Source organism: Apostichopus japonicus, chromosome 20, assembly GCF_037975245.1.
Source record: "Apostichopus japonicus isolate 1M-3 chromosome 20, ASM3797524v1, whole genome shotgun sequence".
NCBI lineage: Eukaryota > Metazoa > Echinodermata > Holothuroidea > Aspidochirotida > Stichopodidae > Apostichopus > Apostichopus japonicus.
In genome coordinates, this window is record NC_092580.1 from 2050419 (window position 1) to 2070038 (window position 19620).

The 19620-nt window shown below is 36.0% G+C and overlaps 1 protein-coding gene across 2 annotated transcripts in view; it reads right to left on the minus strand.

Moving 5' to 3' along the window:
- LOC139961059 (ras-related protein Rap-1A) overlaps positions 1-18482 on the minus strand; it is a 22683-nt gene extending 4201 nt beyond the window's left edge. For both annotated transcript variants that reach the window (XR_011790707.1, XM_071959901.1), the window contains exons 1-6: positions 18281-18482; positions 14232-14315; positions 12280-12348; positions 2655-2711; positions 1508-1648; positions 707-804 (exon numbers count right to left, since the gene is read on the minus strand). Coding sequence is in view for 1 of the 2 variants with exons in the window: in XM_071959901.1 (XP_071816002.1) it covers positions 707-804; positions 1508-1648; positions 2655-2711; positions 12280-12348; positions 14232-14288 (422 nt within the window). In the remaining variant the exon portion in view is untranslated. The remainder of the gene's footprint in view (positions 1-706; positions 805-1507; positions 1649-2654; positions 2712-12279; positions 12349-14231; positions 14316-18280) is intronic.
- Between the last annotated feature and the right edge of the window lie 1138 nt (positions 18483-19620).

A 19620-nucleotide genomic window follows, 5' to 3' on the forward strand; every position in this document is an offset into this window, starting at 1 on the left:
TCACTGGTAACTGTACAGGAAGCTTCTAGTGTTCCGTAAGTGCAGGAACTGTACGATCTAAGTGACCTTCAACAGTTCATACAAGATTCACATCCCTATTGGCTCAGGAAAATGGTGAATTATTACCTACAAAAGCTATAAATTATTTCCCTTAAACCAAGCGAGCAATTACGTACCCACAATAAGAAGGTTCAAATTTTGCTGTAGGTCGATATAGTGTGGGTATAACTACTTTGAATACATTTACACACAATCGAAACATCTATTTTCTTTTTTATGTGAATTGAGTGAGTACGAGACAGGTTCTCGTTACTTAACAATAACAAAATATATTAAATGGATAACAAGCTCTGAGGTTTATTGGATTTCATATAGTTTGACCTTTTGAAGCTAACTGTTCAAAAGGCTTCTCTGGCTGACCAAAGATTATCTTTAACCTTTACCTAAAACTGATAACAGCTAGGTTATGTTTACAAACAAAATCTGTGTAGTCAATGAAAGGTCTCCACAATGTCCTGCTTGGGATATTTATTGGATTAATGAAAATTTTTCTGCAAAATTTTGCATTTGTCACATATCTCCACCACATTTAAAGTACAACCTTATTTGGCCTTCTCGCTGGAGTTGAACAGGCAAAATTATCTCAAAGATGAATGAAAAGCTCGAATTATCTGCAATCTTTGTGTGATCACCGTAAAAAACTCACCAGTGACAAAACTGCTTAGCTAGATTACTTCCTTGATCTTTACCGACCACTCTTTCGTCCTCCAAATCACATTTGTTTCCAACCAGAACCATTGGTACCTGATGAAGAAGAATAAAGCAATTGATTTAGTTTGATATTTTTTCCCCCTTCACCACCAACAACGACACATACGTAAAGTATGAGTATCATGATTGTAATGGCAGCAACTTTCAACTAACACAGTCTGAGCTTTCAAATTCAATGCATTAATATAATCCTGTTATAAAGAACTCAATAGTAAAACTATATAAATGGGTTTTCACCTGGATATATGGGTGAGTGTCCAGAGGCACATTGCAAATATGTTAACAAAAGTTGGGTAGATCTGAAAGTGCATGTCTTGACTGGAGACACGTAAGGGGCAGGGGAGGTGGTGAAGTTAAATAAGTAGTTGTGATAAACATGTTAAAAGAAGGTCTGACCAATTAACTAAGATATATGTCTGCAGTGCAAAACTAGAACATCTACTCAGTAACTGGGACAGAAACAAACAAAACATGAAAGTTTATGATGAAACTGATTCAAAAGTATTTCTTGAAGGCATGAAAGTTTGCACACTGATACAGAGATAGCTTTCAACATACAGTATACTGTACTTATACACATCCTAATATAAATTTGAGTCCCTGAAACTTTGGGGAAATGTTGAAGAAACGTTTGCAACAGTGAATAATACTACCACATATTGCCAAGTTATCAAGCAATTCAAGGCATGACTATGATACATGTACTTTCCAAATAATTCTTTAAGTATGTACTTACATTATCTGTGTCTTTCACTCGCAAAATTTGTTCTCTGAGATCGTGGAGATCGTTGAAGGTGGATTGAGCTGTTATAGAATAGACCAGCACGAAGCCCTGGCCATTCTTCATGTAAAGGTCCCTCATCGCTGTAAATTGTTCCTGTCAATTAAAAGAAACACGGTGTACAGCTTTCTTGATGAACTTGACGATATATATACGGATGGCAGTCAGCCATCAGAGGGCAACAGTCAGGAATAAATTACAGTATGCGTTTCATCCATCTTGACCTGAAGAGCCTGGTATGCACTGTTAATCTTCTAAACTCTACTTTCAATGTTCAGCTTGGATGAACACATGTATGTGGTTACTCTTAACCCTGGGAATGCTCAGACTTGCCAGGGTCTATTTAATAGCATATATTACTGATTAAGTACAACTCTTACTGACTCCAGGAATATTATTTACATACACATATTAAAAGAAAAACAAGCAAAGGAATTCAAGCAAAATCACTGCAAAAGCTTTGCTTCTACAACAAGCTATAATACTATGTGTGAAATGTATGGGTAGGTAAAGCCATGGAAGAACAAACCAATAGGGCATATGCAACAGAACAACAATTTGTTGTGCAAGTCTAACAACCATCAACTTCTTGCCAAGTGTGAAAAGCCATTCATGCAGATATTGGCTGCAGGCAATTGCAGGTTAAGTCCCACCCACTAACTAGTTAGTGTTTGCACGTCTATACAAGATCACATCTTGTATGAGAATTGCAGGGAATCAATGGAGAGCTGTGTAGCTGGTTTTTTCATGTTGAACCCATATTATGAAGTATTGTACACGAGACAAACTTCAGAGCTTTCAAAAATGATACTCAAGATTTGAACACTAACTTAAATTCCCTGACTTGGAAACCATATATGAGGCTTACATTGTCTAAACAGTAGTCTGTGCAAGCAAGAAAAAAATGAAGCTTCATACTAATGAAAATGACATTCTTTAGAGACTTATATCACAAAACATCAATGACATCACTAAAACATCAGTCATGTCACTATTCACTAACATCTTAAACATTCATGCATATATCGCAAATAATGCACCATTTCTATGCTGATGTGTGGATAGCAAGCCAACCACAAAGAATTGTACAAAAAATACTTACTGTGCCAGCAGTGTCCAGAATTTCCAACATACATTGCTGTCCCTCCACTTCCACTTGCTGCATGGGAAAAAGGAAAGAAAATCTAGGTTATACAAGCAAAAATTCCATTTATTCTGTAGAGTTTTCATCATCCTTTGGGACAAAGAGAAAGAAAGTGCTTAACAAGTGTTTCATGAATGTGTACTGAGTATGGACAGCTCCACATTAAAATAACACTGTCAGGCCTGTACTCCAATGACTATCCTGTTAAAACTCTGGCTTCAGATATTTTAAGTTGACCGAGGAGACTGGCTAGCCTATTAGTCTGCTAGTCACGATGACACATGACAAAACATTTCTCCATATCTATACCTGGAAGGAAAAAGATGATTCAATTTTCCAGCTCTCTTTCAGACAGAAGTTAAAAAGGTAATTCTATTATGTAATATGTTGTACAACTTGGTTAAGCTGACCACTTGGACACCAAGAATCACACCACCTGTGAAAGGACATTTCATCAGCAATTCCCTTAAAGAAGCTCACTCTGTTTAATCCAAAAGTTTGCAATAATATGACAGTATGTACATGTATGCAGAGTTCTGGATGCGTAACCACTTGTTGTGATTGGTCCATTGACTTCCGACTGGGGCCCTGGCAAAGATATGGCTATATAGTGATGGGATGGGTCAGCTATGGGCTGTATAGCTCAGTTAGTGGAGTGCAGAACCTGTAATCCTGGGCTCAATGGTTTGATTCCCATATTCTTTGCTTTTTCCATTGTTAATTATTTGTTGTTTATTTACCTGGTTTTGCATATAAGCTTTCTAGGTTGTTTGGAATGGAAACTTCAACAACTTTTTGACCTCTAATTCATTTTCAGCCCTTATAATACTGCTTTTAATATGGATTTAAGCTTTATAACAACCCCACTTAACATCAGTTTCTGAAATGGGACTCTGTGTTATGTTATACAGCATGCACTGCTGTGCAATCAAGTCAATATGTGCTATTGTGTGTTTTGATTTATCATACAGGCAATGAACTTAAATTCTTTCATCTTGAACTTTGCTTTGGCCAATAATTATATAGAATATTTCCTGAACCAACAAAGGGATGTAAAGGTCAGCCACTCTCAAGGCACTGAAACTATAGTACAGGGTTTCCTTAATTGGCAAAGAGCTAGTAATAGCTCTGTAAAACCCATTAAACAGAAAGCTCGCAAACAAACTCTCTTGTCCATTTGCAAAGTACAAATGACATCCAGGCTGGGTTCAATTGAAGAGTTTGTGTACTTATATTGAACGATTTTTGAACAATTTTCATTTATATATATTGAAATCGTAATGAGTTGGAAAATCAAGAACAGTGAAAAAAAACTGCCAGCCTCCACCGGGATTCGAACCCGGGCCTCCTGCTTTATATGCGGACACCCTAACCACTAGAGGCAAGATGGACGCTGATATACAACAATTGTAGTGGGTATGGTGCCACTATTATGGTATATCCCTTTGACAAGTTTGGGTTCTATTGAGAGACTTACATAGCAACAAGTTATGCCCCTCAGGATCAAGTTTCTTACTACTACAAAACGTTATCCTCAACTCTCTGGTACTGTGTTATCATCGAGCACATAAATTGTGGGAGACGTTTGAGGCAAAGATTAGATTCAAAGGAAACTTCCATCTAATTAACTAAATGGTGTTCTGTCTGTTTATGTTTTCAAATATCACATCTTCCCTTTCTCAATTAAGGATGAGTCCATCCCGACAGTGATAATCAACTTAAATAACACAAAATCTCTGCTATCTAATAATTGCTTAAACTTGTACTGTTAGCAAGAACTACACTTATTTTTGTTGATGTTGCAGACAAGCATATATGATCATACTGCATGCAGATATATATATATATATATAAATGTCAACAACAATTTGGATCAGACATTGTTAAGTTCAAGTAGGAGTTCTCATTCACATGAGGTATCAAGTAACTGTCAAAACATTGGTAAGATTTACACAAAGCTGACTCACTGCCACTGAATATATAGCATCAATACCCCTCAGAGGGAATTTAGCCTGCAGACTGTTATTAGAGAGAAGATTTAAGCCATAAATCCTGTAAAACCAAATTGACTTTTCCTCCTTGAGGCCCACTTTGGTAATTCACTCCCCGACGACGAAGTATGAAATATATATAGATACCATCGGAAGCTTTGATTACAGGCATCCTGGAGCTAACCGTACGAAGAAAGAGATTCAACGAATTTAACGATTCAATGAAATATTAACAATCTCGAGGGAAAAATCAGCTCACACTAGAAATCAGGTGGCACTGAAAAATTTAAATTACTTTTCACCCGAATGGAGTTAATTGAAGACGGTAGGAATAGAGAGATCTGCTTTAGCCTGAATATTTTTGTCAGTTTAATTCAAAGAAAATGTGATTTATGTTAGTATGGCTTTTAACTAATATCATTTATAGAACTTGGTGCACAAGATTGATTACGATCCATTTCAAACACTCTGTTGTAACGTTCCTACAATTCTTTTACCTTGCTACAGTATAAAAAAATATAAAAATTCAGCAAACATTGGTACAAATTCTGTAAGAATTTTGTGACAACCAGTGCAATCCTATTGCAATCTTTCTTAACTTTCACTACAATTTACAATTACTTTGCTTAAAACTTTCTGACCTAATGAAGATAACTGTCCTGCTTACAGGGCTAGTTGTGTACAATAAGCCTAACCAGAAAACATGAGACTATGAAGATGAGAGATTAAATGGGTGAGAATATAAGACTCTGGAGGGGGGGGAGGGGGCGATTCTTTGTTTTTTCTTCAAAAAGAGGACATGGCAATGAGGTTGGAGACTGGAGGTTGGAAGGGTACAGAGTGACTGTGTACACAGGGTACACAGTGCCTGTGTAATGCAAATGAGAGTGATGCATTAGTTGGTAGCAGTTGGATTAACAAGACAAACACGAGACGTTTCAGCAGGTGAGGAAGAACAATGAAGTTACTGCTTTTTCAAGGCCCTACCCCCTTCCCCCCCTCATTGGTAGTGTAAGATGTGGAGATATAAGCTGTTGATTTTAGTGTACAGTTACTGTTCTATAACATGGTAAAATATCAGTTTAAATACCAATATGAGACAGAGATGTACTTTATGCATGTTTCAACATCAGAAAGAGAAATGTAACAAGCAACAGACCATTGTCTTGTTTGATGTTTCCTGTATACCCACATAATATTGCTGTAATCCTCTGTGCCAAGCAGATGTTTGTTAAACTAGCTTCTTGGTTAAACCACATCAACCTTGTTTAAGTATACAGGGGGGTTCTTATAATGCTTCAACAAATCTTTCAGATTTAAAAGCTGATAAACAAGTGCAACTGATGAAGGATATGTAAACAGACTTTAATACTTATCCACTTCTAGTTCAACCCTTCATACACATTGCCAAGAAGCATGCCTTGTTCTTTAATTAATTGTTCAGCAACTTTGATGACCACCTGGACTGCTCTAGTAACCTCTTACAAGAAGACTTCATCCCTCTTATCACTCTGAGGAGACTTTTAAGACAATCTTGAGGCAATAAACTTGTTTACCTCTAAAATCAATCAACCTCTTCAAACATTTTACAGCATCCTGCACACAGACATGTGTGACCACTAACAATAACACATGCTGAGTAACACACAAAGATACAGTATGCTGGGAATTCACACCATATAGGCAATTACTGCAGCAGTCATGCACATACATTTACCTTTGTTATATCTTTGTCGCAAAGCATTAGGTTACAATTAAAACTAGTTAAAATTGCTAATTTAATACACAAAGTCATAATGGGGAAATAACTTTCACTTTTTGCATAGACAATTTGAACTTAAAAGTTCAGACTTGTTGTAAAACATGGATTTACTTCCTGCAACATGTGCATGAAAAATAAACTTATCACCTTAATTAGAAGAATTTGGGAGATATTAGTATTTAATATCACATTTTTATTGTTGTCACTTTTCTTTCAATGTTACTCACTGACATCACAGTAAGAACAAAGCCATAATTAAGAAAGATATCAATCTGCAACAACAAGGACATGTGTCTTTCTGAGCATTGATAAGTTGAATATTACCCACAGAGCTTATAAATGTGTAATGAGACAAAGGGTGACAAAGTTGAATTGAGAGTAATGAAAATTTAATGGCTGATTTAGTGTCATTAAATTACTGACCTCATTTTGGAAACCCTTGAAATTTATTGGTGATTAAGGCCACTGAGGTGACTAACCACCATTCCAGATTAAAAGATAATGGACGGCATTCTTTAAACTGGAGTAGACTATATTGAGTTTTAACTTACAGAGCTACTGTACAATACAGTCTGTGTTTAGCAGTTTTCAGTCATATCAGTTTTCACCAGATTGTGGTTGAAGTCAACTCAAACTGCAACTTTGTTGTTCATTCTGACTACAGTAACCCACACTCTAAAATTTGAAGTCAAAAAGCTCATTTTATGTAGAATGTTATGAACTGTATTGTACATCACTTTTAACCATTGACATGGTGGTAATTTATACCGACTTGTAAAACTCAAGTAGTTTTGACTTCCACTCGTCACAGAGCATATGGCATGTTAATAATACCATGATCTGACATCTATACCTATCTGTAGAGAGGAAGACCGCAAGTTTAGTGTACGATACTTTCACTCGATTGTTTCAGTTTAGTAGAAGAGTCAATTTCTGGCTTTAACAAAAAAAAAACTATCAAGTACTATCGAAACTAAGATTGCAATTAGGAGTCTAGGACACCCCTCCCACATGAAATGAATCCTAATTAGGCAGTAATTAATGTTTTCATTACATTTTAAGATTGTGTCGCCCTGACACTTTGAAAATGACAATGTGTATAGTATCTATCTGAAGTTCTGAACAGAATTTAGTATTACACCGTCTCACAACAGCATCTGCAATGGGCAACAACATGGCAATGTTTCAAATGCAAACATCTTTAATAGTTGAAGATCCTGCTAGGATCGAAACGTCAGGCCCTATCACTATAACATTTTCTCTTACACAGGGTCTTTACTGGATAGGCAGTTTGCTAACAGTTTTGTTTTATTATGACCTTTAATAGTTGGTACTTCTCTGCAAATGCAAATACCACATCCTGTACTGTAGTATAATAGTATTATCATTTTTAATTTATCAAGCTCATAGTTTTGTCTAGATATATGAAGTCTCTATGGCAGACCTGATTAGTGTTGAGCTATGAAAGTTCACGGTGAGCTGGATCTGAGAGTTCATCAAGTCTGCTTCAGTCTGTCTACAAAAGTGTACTGTGATTTGACACACGAGAGAGGAAAATATACCAGAATTCACTTTTGTTCCATTCCTTAATGTATCAGAAATTTCTAAACAAGACGAATCAGACTAGCTGAAACCCTGATAATAAACCTACCGTAAAAAAAGCATAAATAATTTGAACTACTTTCCACCTTCTGCTTGCCATGGGAGTGTTTTTCAATGTTACAATCTGATTAAAAAGAGACATTTCACATAAAATTCCTCCTGGCGGGTGGTGTTCTCAACTTTGTGGTCACTGGGTCAGCAACAAAAATGCCGGCCAGAACTGGGTGCAAAGATTTATAGTGGTAAGTGGTTGCCACAGCAATTATGATACAAGCTGTGTAGACCAATAGCAAGCACACTTCAAACCTACACTATACAGCCACTATACTATACAGCACTCAGTGCAAATTATATGCACAAATATTGCATAGAGAGCCTTACAGTTGATTGGGACAAAAATAGGAAATGAGTTAAGCCATCGAGTTGTTTGTTCTTGGACACGGTGACATCACTGCAAAAACAATGAGTTCCACTTGCCACGTACATGTTAACTTTCAGTTTTGACTTTATTGATGAAATTACTCACATAACTCTCAGCTATGAGACTTCATTTTTTATTTCATGGAACAGCAAACAATCCGTTGCACTTTCACTTCTTATCAGAAATCTGATACCACGGGTTTATCCAAATTTTCTCGACGCACGAATTCGTTGGCACAGAAAGGACGATAGAAAACATCATAGATACTGACTATATCACAGTAAGATCAATGGGAACATAATTAGGTATTGCAGGCAATATGTCTATGACTTTGTGAAGCATAATCTAGGATACTGCTGTGTGTATGATGGCAAGGAGGCGTTTGGAATTTTGAGTTCTTTTGTCACAGTCATGTCACTCACTATGGCAGAAGGTGTGTGATGAATATGTTGTTGCAATATTAATTGCTGATACTTACAATATATTGCTGATACCTAACATACATTGTTGATACATTATCTGTGTACCAAAACGACTCTTTAATCTATCCTTTGAATTTCTATCCACTTTTCCAACCTTGACGACAACCAAAACCAGGCAATGATCTACACTCCCTTAACCTTCATTGCATGGACTAATAACAAATTTCTTGCTTAAGTCAGGTGATTGTCAAAGTTCTTGATCTTTGAAACCATTTCTCTTGTGAATATCGAACAAGTGTCATCAGATGAGAGAATTAATTCACCACCATAACATCCCTGTTTTTATTTTATGATAGTAAATTGATCAAGTTCCTTCAATGGTTTTTCATCTGATTGCCCATTGGGCTTATATACGTTATTATTTCTCTTACCCATGATGACAAAAGTGCCCCTTTATTCTCCCTAAAAATAGTAAATTTTCACTCTTTTGATAATTAACATGTTGGTCACACCACTAACAAATGCATGGAATATATTACTGCAGTACAGCTGTATAGTACTTAGAACTTCACAAAATTTCACTATTGCTGCAATTCCATTGCAAGGGCAAGCCTAAAAGAAAATTGCAATAAAAATGCCCAGTTTGACATTCCAGTTATACAATACCCCCCAAAAATTTGAAAGTAACGGTCTTTATTCAAACAAAGATTAGAAAAGTATATAAAAGACTATCTGCCACTGAACACCTCTTTTAGAATCGGCAGCTGTTCTACACTGTGCCTTCATAGTAGTCGCAATTCCAGGCATAGACAGTGTGCACTGAAGCAATACAAACACAGCCAGCCACACTCATTATGAATCATCAGTGACAGAATACAAACTCCCACACTTTATCTCAGGGATTATACTGCAACAGTGTGCAAAATAACCTGACATACAACGGAAAGGCTATTTGTTCAGGCTATGCAAACTCACAAATCCATTATCTGAAACAACAGCAAAACAGTAGTCTATTGTTACCACAAGACAACCCAAAAAAAGCTGCAGTCACCACAGGAAGTATATTCAATTGTATTTATTCAATAAGTGAATTATGCAGTGATCTAGAAATTTTGACTTTAGGATATCCGTCGACACTTGTGGTATACTGTATATAGTGTTGTCTTGTAAGGCTCTTTGTAAAACTTGGATATTTGATGTACAGGTAAATTTCCATCGGTTTCCGTGTACTAGTCTTCTAAGAAAGAGACTAAAATTGAACCTAAGATACTTAAGTGGTGGGTGTGTCGGTCGGGGACCGACGCCTTAAACTGGATGTATACATGTATGTCCACACAGTAACATATTCTTGGATCTCATGGTGTTTACCCGGAAGGCAACTCGATTGGATGTCAAATTACAAGGAAACAATTTCTATCATACATGTAGATTCACAAATTGATGACAAAACTCCAAATACAGAGTAACAGTATTGAGCAATACACATCTTTGCACTTTTTTGCATAGTATTTTGCAATACGATACTGGATAAGTTATTCTCTGTCCCTACAGGAATCTCACATCCATTCTTCGTGGCCAGTGGGTCCAGTCCCAAGCAGCCTCTTCGCATTCGTTATGAGTAAATATATAGCAGACTAGATGCAACTGAATGATCTGTTGAATGGGATAGCCCTCCCCTCCCCCACCAAACTGACATTAAAATAATGATTAACAACCTACAGAACTGAATGGTTGATTTCACAATGGTTCAGCATTGATTAAAGACAAGCCATGGGATTGACGTAGATGCCAGCACAGATAATCTGTAGGTACACACACCAGCAACTCAATACCTTACATCGTAATTATTCCATTCATACTCAACTGTCATTATGGTATAGATTATGACTGACATATACTGTAACTTGATACAAATGTCATGGTAGGAACTAGATACCAGTATGCAGGTATAAACAAGTAATATATACATCCTAATCACACATATGGTTTCAACACACAGGCCAAAGATATTCCATGAGCCATATAGCATTTGACATGGTTCTCAAGCTGTATGTACATACGTACTGTACTGTATGGCTGTGTTTTACTATAGAAGTGATATCTACAGTAGTTAATGGCAACAGAAACAATGCCATAAACTGTAATTGAATAATTTCTGTAAAACCAAAAGGCCGGGACTCAAGTACTCTTCTAACACAGGTTCTAAAGGCGTGAATAGCTAATATGTAACCCATTCCAACAAAAGGCAACCCTCACTTCTTTGGGACTTCATAATGGCTGCAAAAAGCAGTGAATGTGTGTTACATGCATAATTTTCAGTGTTCTACTGTAGCGATGAAACAAATGATTGAAACCAGACTGCCGACATAAAACTCCATTCCTCTATGAGAGGACCTTGTCTTACTCACAGGCTGGTTGTACACACAGGCACATACTGTAGTAATACCACAAACTATACACCACAATGACTGCAACACATGTAGACATAACAGTATATTCTTCTTGTATGTTCACGTGTGTCGTGGGGACTAATTAATGATTCTTGACATCAGCATGGTAGGAATGCAAGAGGCCAAAGTATACTTGATCTTTTCTACCCCCTCAAATGTGACATTGATAAAATCACACCTCCGCCCGCAGAGGAAGCAGCAATTCAAAGTTTCTGGAGTTGAGGTTGAAGCTACCATTGCTTCAGGGGGTAGTGTACACAATTACTGCAGTAGTTCAGTAAGTTTTAGACAAGCAAGATGTAACTAGAGAACCATGGAAACAGCCACAATATTATCCAGGTAATGAACAGAACAGTGATTACAGAACAAGTTTATTAGTTAGTAAATGTTTGTGCAAAATACCCCTAATTAAATAAACTTTGTACGAATCTAAGGGTAAAAACACAACCTCCCTAACTGTAAATATGTTCTGTACTACTTAGTTCCCTTGAAGCTGCATTTTAAAAAACATAGACTTAAATGTTAAAACAAATAATGGCAACAAAATGACTTGGCCATAAATTACACAACACTCCAAATACTGGAATTTGGTCGTAATTTGAGAACCACTTTACATAGAATCTGTGACATCATAAGGAACCACACAAACCACTTTACAGAGAATCTGTGACATCATAAAGGAACTACCCACGACCTGAGACATACAATTTATGTTATGGAACTGAATTTAACCAAAACTGTTAATTATATAACTTTACATACTAGCAAACACTTTAATCAAATGCATGAACGCTTCCCAGATCTAAAGAAAGCTAGATATATCTATTTCACAAGAACAGTTTTGTGTTAATAGAATTTGCTTTGACCTCATTATAAATGAACATAGTTTATAACTCAGCATAGCAGGAATTAATAAAATATATATAAATACAAACCTTCCTGTAACTGTCCTCAATAGTGGGATCATATTTTTCCACAAATATTCCTTGGACGAATTGCACTGTCTGTTATTAATGGAGGAAAAAAGAGAGAAATTTGGAATGAATTATTTAACACAATGCGAAGTGTCAACAGGTAGAATTACAAAGCTTCCATAAACTACAGTATAAATGATGTAACATGTTAACAAAACCACACGAACATGACACCTTTGGTTCTGTCATGTATGTCAGACAAAGTGACTAAAATATGAGGCAAACAGCAGGACTATCTAATCAATACAAAATATCATACTAGATAGGAAATAAGTCCTTCCAAGTTTGCATGGTAATTTGGGGGTATACAAAGTTACCTGTAGGCTGTCATAAAATCATGAAAATAATATGGTTGTGTTCACAAAGCAACAGTTAATATCTTTACATTTGAGGAGCAATCCAGTCTTTTTTGCAGAACATTTTGCTATTTTGATACACGACTAAATTATTTAAGTGCTCTAGTGTGTTCTCATTGAAGCGATCATGAATCTTGGAATAACTGTGCATACAGAAAATTAAATGTGGCAAAACAAATTATACTTACAGTTCTGCAACTTTATAATCCTAGTAACTTAATATTACTAAAATTAATTCTCCAAAATACCCCTCCAAACTTGGGTTTTACAATGCTGTGTTTGAACCTTAAAACAATCTGAGCTGGAGGATACGGTACTACACAGTGATAATAAAACAGTAGTTTACAACTTTACATTATACAAGTTTGTCAAAATTGATGAAATATTGTGCACATCAAGAAATCTATATGTATGTACAGTAGTTTGGTTCCAGGTACAATAACTAGCAATATCTTTTCTTTATTTTTTTAAGATGTTTCTTTGTGTCATCCACATTTGTTAGTTGAAAACTATTCTACCAAAGGCATGTTTAAACTTGGAAGAATGAATCCTTAAAGTTCTCATTCTTCAGCACTGTTGTTCAAACAATCTTCTGCTTACTTTTTTATTTTTTGAGGGGAGGGGGGAGGGGGGAGGATAAAAACAGAGCTTGATATTCAAGCCTCAAAGTGAACCTTGAGTTGTAAAGTTAGCAACAAATTATGTTTACAACTTAAACCTGAAAGAAGGCTTGAATTACTGATACTGACACTGTAGCTCTTTTTTTCAGTTTAGTCAATTCAAACTACTTCCTGAACATTGTTTGTAGAAATGTGTAAGATAATAGCTTTAAAACTAAACGAAACACAGAAACCCCCCATTAAGGACCATTGAAGAGTGTTTTGACGAAGTATTTCACATCTACCCCTGGAAAGTAACTTGCTTGTCCTTCAACTTCGGTTGTGATACTAAACAATTTTAACATTGTAATCATGATTCTACAGCAGCGAGGGACAGGTCAAAGAGTATCGATCCAATGCTTGTTTCAATGCCTTCTGTGATGCTTTATGTGTTTGACCTCCCAACATTGTAATACTCTGTTTCACACACTCTCACTCTAGCTTACAATATCCAGCATATTCAGCCTACATAAACTAAACACAACCAACAAAATACTGTCCACCTCTTTACTCATATATTCAACAACAACATGTTGTTGTTGATGAGCCTTAGTTTAATGAAGAAGGAAATACATATATAAGACAATCTGGGACAACCTGCTCGCAATTTCCTGTCCAGACCTTATCTCTCTTTCAAGAGAGAAATTTACCAGACACTTTGTATTAATGGCAGTTTCTATTCTAATTGCTTGCAACATAGTAACAGATACGTATACGCACAGAAATGTGTACTTGAAAGCTTACGGTTAACCAGGGAGCTCAATAACACCTCCCAGCTAAAACCTCATTCATCTCAGTAAAAAATACAGCAATCCGAAATGTTTCCTTCAATATAGATTACACAACAGTAAAACAAGAACTATGGAGAAAAGGAGAGACGTGGTCTACTTTCACTTACCAAGGCACTTTTGCCAACACCTCCAGAGCCAAGAACGACTAGCTTGTATTCCTTCATTATGACTGTCTTTATGTTATGTGGGTACTGCAACAAGAAAGAGAAAAAAAAATAATATATTTAGATATCTGCACGATGCTATATATGACGTCAGTGAGGTTGTTTAGGAAACGCAGACCAGAACCACCCACTGGCTATGTGCTTCCTTGTATATAGTTTAGTCCTTGTCAGTAATAAGTTTGGTTCATAACACGGATGTACCTTGACTGCGAAGCGGGATCTTCCAAATTCAACAACAACAATGTTTTCAACATTTTTAGAATTTATTTCAGACTCTGCCCTGTGTTCATTTCAATGACATTCTACATCTACATAACAAAAATGATGCATCATATCCCATGACCTCAACTGAAATTTGACACACAGGTACTTACACACCCCGATACCATACACCCACAACCCCACACACCCCCAATCCCGTAGGGCAGCACATCCACAGAATTGCATATTCTGTTACGCTTGGCAAAAGCAAGTTGTCATACTGATAACAACCATCTCACCCTTAATAATTTTCATTGCATTGCACATTTATAGTTATTAAAAAATTATGGTATCACTATCATACTGTCCTTATTTAAAACACCAATAGAACTGTTTCCAGTATCCTAAGAAAAATGAATTCCTACTGTATGTAATTAAAAGACATGAGGGTTTATGCGTATGTATTATGTGTAAGTCCTGGAACGAAACCCTTACAGGCTACACCAGTAGTGTAGTCTGCATGTATGATGTAGACAGTGTAAATATGTAATGGCTCCTACTTCATATAATACTATGTAACTTCCTGAGGAGAGCAACTGGTTTCTGTGTAGACTGAACATCTGATAAATATGTGACTAATTCAGTGTATAAATCAAATGTTCACAAATCCTTCCTGCTTGTCAGTTATCATGTAAACAGCTTTGATGGATGGAAAAAAAGCACTTGTTAAATAAAGGTACAAAAAGGCATTTTGTTTAGAAGGTCTGAGTATAACTTGAAGACTTATGAATCAAGTTATAAAAATTTCAAAATATTCTGCTATTTTTTTAAAGTTTTTTTTCCCTTCATGAATTGTGATTGATAGGTAATATTCTATTTTTGTTCTTTATCCTGTTTTGACACACACAGCATCCCTAGCCTGATTTAGGTCCTTGCATCAACATTAAAGCCTCAGAAAGAAAGTGAAAGAGCTTCAGAGAAGCCTAAGATTTACTTATAAATGAAAACAGGAAGGTTTAGAGGTATAAGGGTCAAACAAAGTCTGTCATGATTTTAAGGGGAAACTTCCTGTGAATCTGAGAGTCTTTGGCGCCATGTTTTAGTAGATTTTCTGGGACTGGTAACACACTATGAACATCGAATAAAGATGATATGATATAATGGCACTCACGCAAGACAAACAGTATAACCTGACACGAAACAAGCTTTCAGTCCTATGTGTCAGCTGTTGAGTAACTTCACAAATATTTTTCAAATTTGAGCCATGAACAATTTCATCTGTAATTTTGAATCTCCATTCTCTTTTAAACAAGCACTGTAAATTTCTACCAAGGCAATGTCCAACTGTTCGAGGTTCAGTATCCTGTAGGAAGTTTCCAACCTAGCAATTTTCCAAACAGCAAAATAGTAAGCACTTTTTTCAAACACTTCAAAGGAAACAGCTAAACTGTAGTGAAAGAAGGGAACATCAATTTTGCAGGCTAAAGCACTTTCACTTGTAAGCTATTTCCCACATTAACCAGATTAATACGCTAAAATTTAACGCGTGCACGGAGTAAGGAAAACGCTCCCTTGCAGCGACTGTTTTGCCTATATAGGCCTATAACTATCTCATTCATGTTACCTCGTACTATGTTCTGCATGTATGAGTAAGGCCTCACTGCACTAATAGACATAGTAACTGCAGTGTTTTAAAGTGACAATGTAAGCACAAATGTTATTTTATTCCATACAGCCTTAACAAATATGGTTCAAGAAATAAACTAATGTTTTGACAACTTTGCATGATCAATATTGTGTTGAAATGAAATGTCAGATACTGTTAACGGAAAAGGGATCGGAACAAAACTGGGAAAAGCTTTATTGCCCAGTGGATGGGGGAATGGGGAAATAGGTACAGTACAACTTAAGATCACAGCATGGAGAAACTGCTTACGGTATTTACAAGATGGGGAGCTTCCCAAAGCTTTTGAGCTGGTTAACCAGTCGCTCTGTCTACCACTGGCCACGGTTGAGGAGTAAATTTAACCTATGGGGCTGAAATTAAATAATTTACTGGTTTTAAAAGGAAAGTTTTTTTCCAATAGATTTTTCGCAAGGGCTTAACTGATTAGGATTTATTTCTTCAGTGGATTTCAGACTCACAACACATGAGAGACTTTTACAAAATTACAGTAGTCAGTCGTTATGGCGTAATAACATGCCTTGGATCAAGTCCCGCTCATACCTAGTGTGTTTTAATTTGGACTATACCATTTGATAATAGGTTGGCATAGAATTTAACATTGGTTAATACATTGGCATAGGTTAGGGATTTCAGTCGTTTTCTCAAACGTATTTAAATCACGGTTGGCACTGTATCATGACATATGTATTACTGTGTACATGGTACGAAAAAAGAAATGAAAACTTTTCATTTGTCTTCATGTGTTTGCATTTAAATCATGGCTTATTATGACAGAATTATGAAATACATAACCCTGAGAATGGTACTAAAATAAAAAGAAATGGTGTCAGTTGTCTCTGTCTCTGCTTGCAATTAAATCATGGCTTATCATGACAGGGATCATGTCCCATTCGTAGCTGGTTGTTTTATTTGGATCATACCATTTGATACTAGGTTGGCATAGAGTTTAACAATGGTAAAAGGTTGGCATAGGTTAGGGAGTTCAGTTGCTTTCTCAAATGTATTTAAATCACGGTTAAAAAAAAAGTTATATTTTCCCTTTTTTCATGCATCGGACATGGAGTAATTAATCAAATTTTGGAGTAATAATAATTCTTCCTTTCTTCAGTATCGGAAATTATATTATATTTATAGTAAATTCTTCTTTTTGGTATCAGCAATTTTTAGAGTAATAGCAATTTTTTTTATTTATATATCAAATATTATATTATCATAATAATAGTTTCTTCTTTTGGATTTTCGATATCAGACAAAGAAAAAAGACCACCATTCTATACTATGTTCAGTACAATAACTGTATGAGATTCTACACAAATACAATACTACCAATATTCAGGTCAACACACCCTCTATTATTAGTGGAATATGCCAACCGGGTGAAAGCGGGACTTGATCCTAGGCCTTGCCTAATAATGTTGAAAATAAACTTTACACATTTAGGGGCTAATAACAGTAAACACAAATGGAAGAATCTGAACAGGAAATGAAAATTTTTGGGACTTGATCCAAATAACACTGTTATTGTTAACTTTGCACAATTTTCCAGGCAAATATTATCTTACTTTGGCCATTGTTTACTCAAGTCAAGGTCTTTACAAATTACAAAGTTGTTAGTGTTACTGTAGTGTTTTGGCAAGTAGGCCCAAGTTACTTAGGCCGAGTAGTACTAATAGAACTACTACTACTGTACAAGCTAAGGCCTAGGCTAGTACTACTATAGTACTACTACTAGTAGTATTGATACTGTATGTTTATACTATCGTATGTCTATACTATCGACTCGGTATTACCGGTGTCCTTCAGTTAATATAGCACATACAGTTTAAGGCCTGTGTGTTTGTCTTACCTCGCGAAGTAACTGGATACTAAATTAACCATTACCAACTATTGACTATATACAGACTGCTATGCCTAACTTGGGCATACACAAGTTACAAAACGTTAGGCCAATTTATAGCCTAAGGGTCGACCGAAGTTAGCATAGGCCTAACGTTATATCAGACAGTTGATTTAAATAACCGGTGAGACTTTTTAAATAAAAGATAAGTAGAAAACTTTGCTATGACTTTAACCGAAATTTTAAAAATATCAATTACTCACTTACCTTTCAATTTTTTGTTATTCCTATTCAATTTATGGAGTTTACGAGCGGTTTTATTATTTATGCTTTTGCTGATGATTGCGTTACGGTACCGAAAAATGCAATGAGCAACGCACAAGATGTCTGTTCGTATAAAATCTACTGTACGTACGCCTACGTATCACAGCAATATGGTATGTGTAAAGTAGGGCATATACATTCACGATCACCGGAACAAGTGACTAGGCTAGGCATGCTAGGCGAGGTTTTTTTGACCGTGATGACGTATCATGTGTAAGTTATGAATAAACATAACAATTAATTATACGGAAGCTTACAACAATCCAGTTCATACGTTTTCGCTAAGGTTAGTAGCAATTAGACATGTATGTTATTATATGGCACTTTAATGTTCCATTAGTCACTTTTTAAATTTTAACAATTTGGTAGAAATTGTTTAATATACACTAAGTCGCAATTTTAAGAAAGCGTTTTTCAATTTACTGCCATTGATTGCCAAGGCAAAATCATAATTTAGTCATTATTTAGAACTTGATTTCAACATGGGGTGTTGGGCAGCATATATACGACATCATAGGAATCAAAGGAATCATACGACATGAATGAAATCACTGATGTGCTCGAGGTTACAAATCTTTAAAGTCTTTAAAGTCATTAAATGTCATCAGTATTGTGCCCTAATTTGATATGCTAAAATTCGTTAAAGGTTTTCAAAGGTACTGAGTTCCCTGGAACTTCTGCATCCCTAACTTATTCCCATACATTGACGAATGTCCAATTAGACAATGTAATGTCACAAAGAGGAAAATGCTATGAGGGTGAGATTAAAAATCTACATTAATAAGTTGCAACACGCCACAGTGACCATTGTTCTACGTGTTCAGTACATTTGAGGAAAGGGGCAAGTCTTGAGCAAGTTCCTTTTTGTTCTGACATCGTAATACAAAGTAATGTCTTTTAAACGTTTCCGTAATGTCTTAACTCACGAGCGGTAAGAGCTGTGGCGCACTTGCAAAATTGCAAAAGACGTCCAGCTGGACGTATAAGCTCATGTGTACACACATGTAGTGTTAGTGTAGAAAAGGTGACGCTCACTGACGCTGGAACTGAAGTATGCTTGTGGGTTTACGTTTGATTTGAATACATTTGCGTACTTCAAATTTGCAATTTAATTTGGTTATCCTACAAGCATATAATTATGCACATTTTACAGCTTTAATGTTAAATTGATGGTACTTTGCCATTGTTTGTTAAACTGTGGAACTTAAGCCTAGCCTAACGTTAGGCCTAATTCGACACTTTATTACACCTAGCCTAAAAGTAAAATATACGTCGTAATCAAA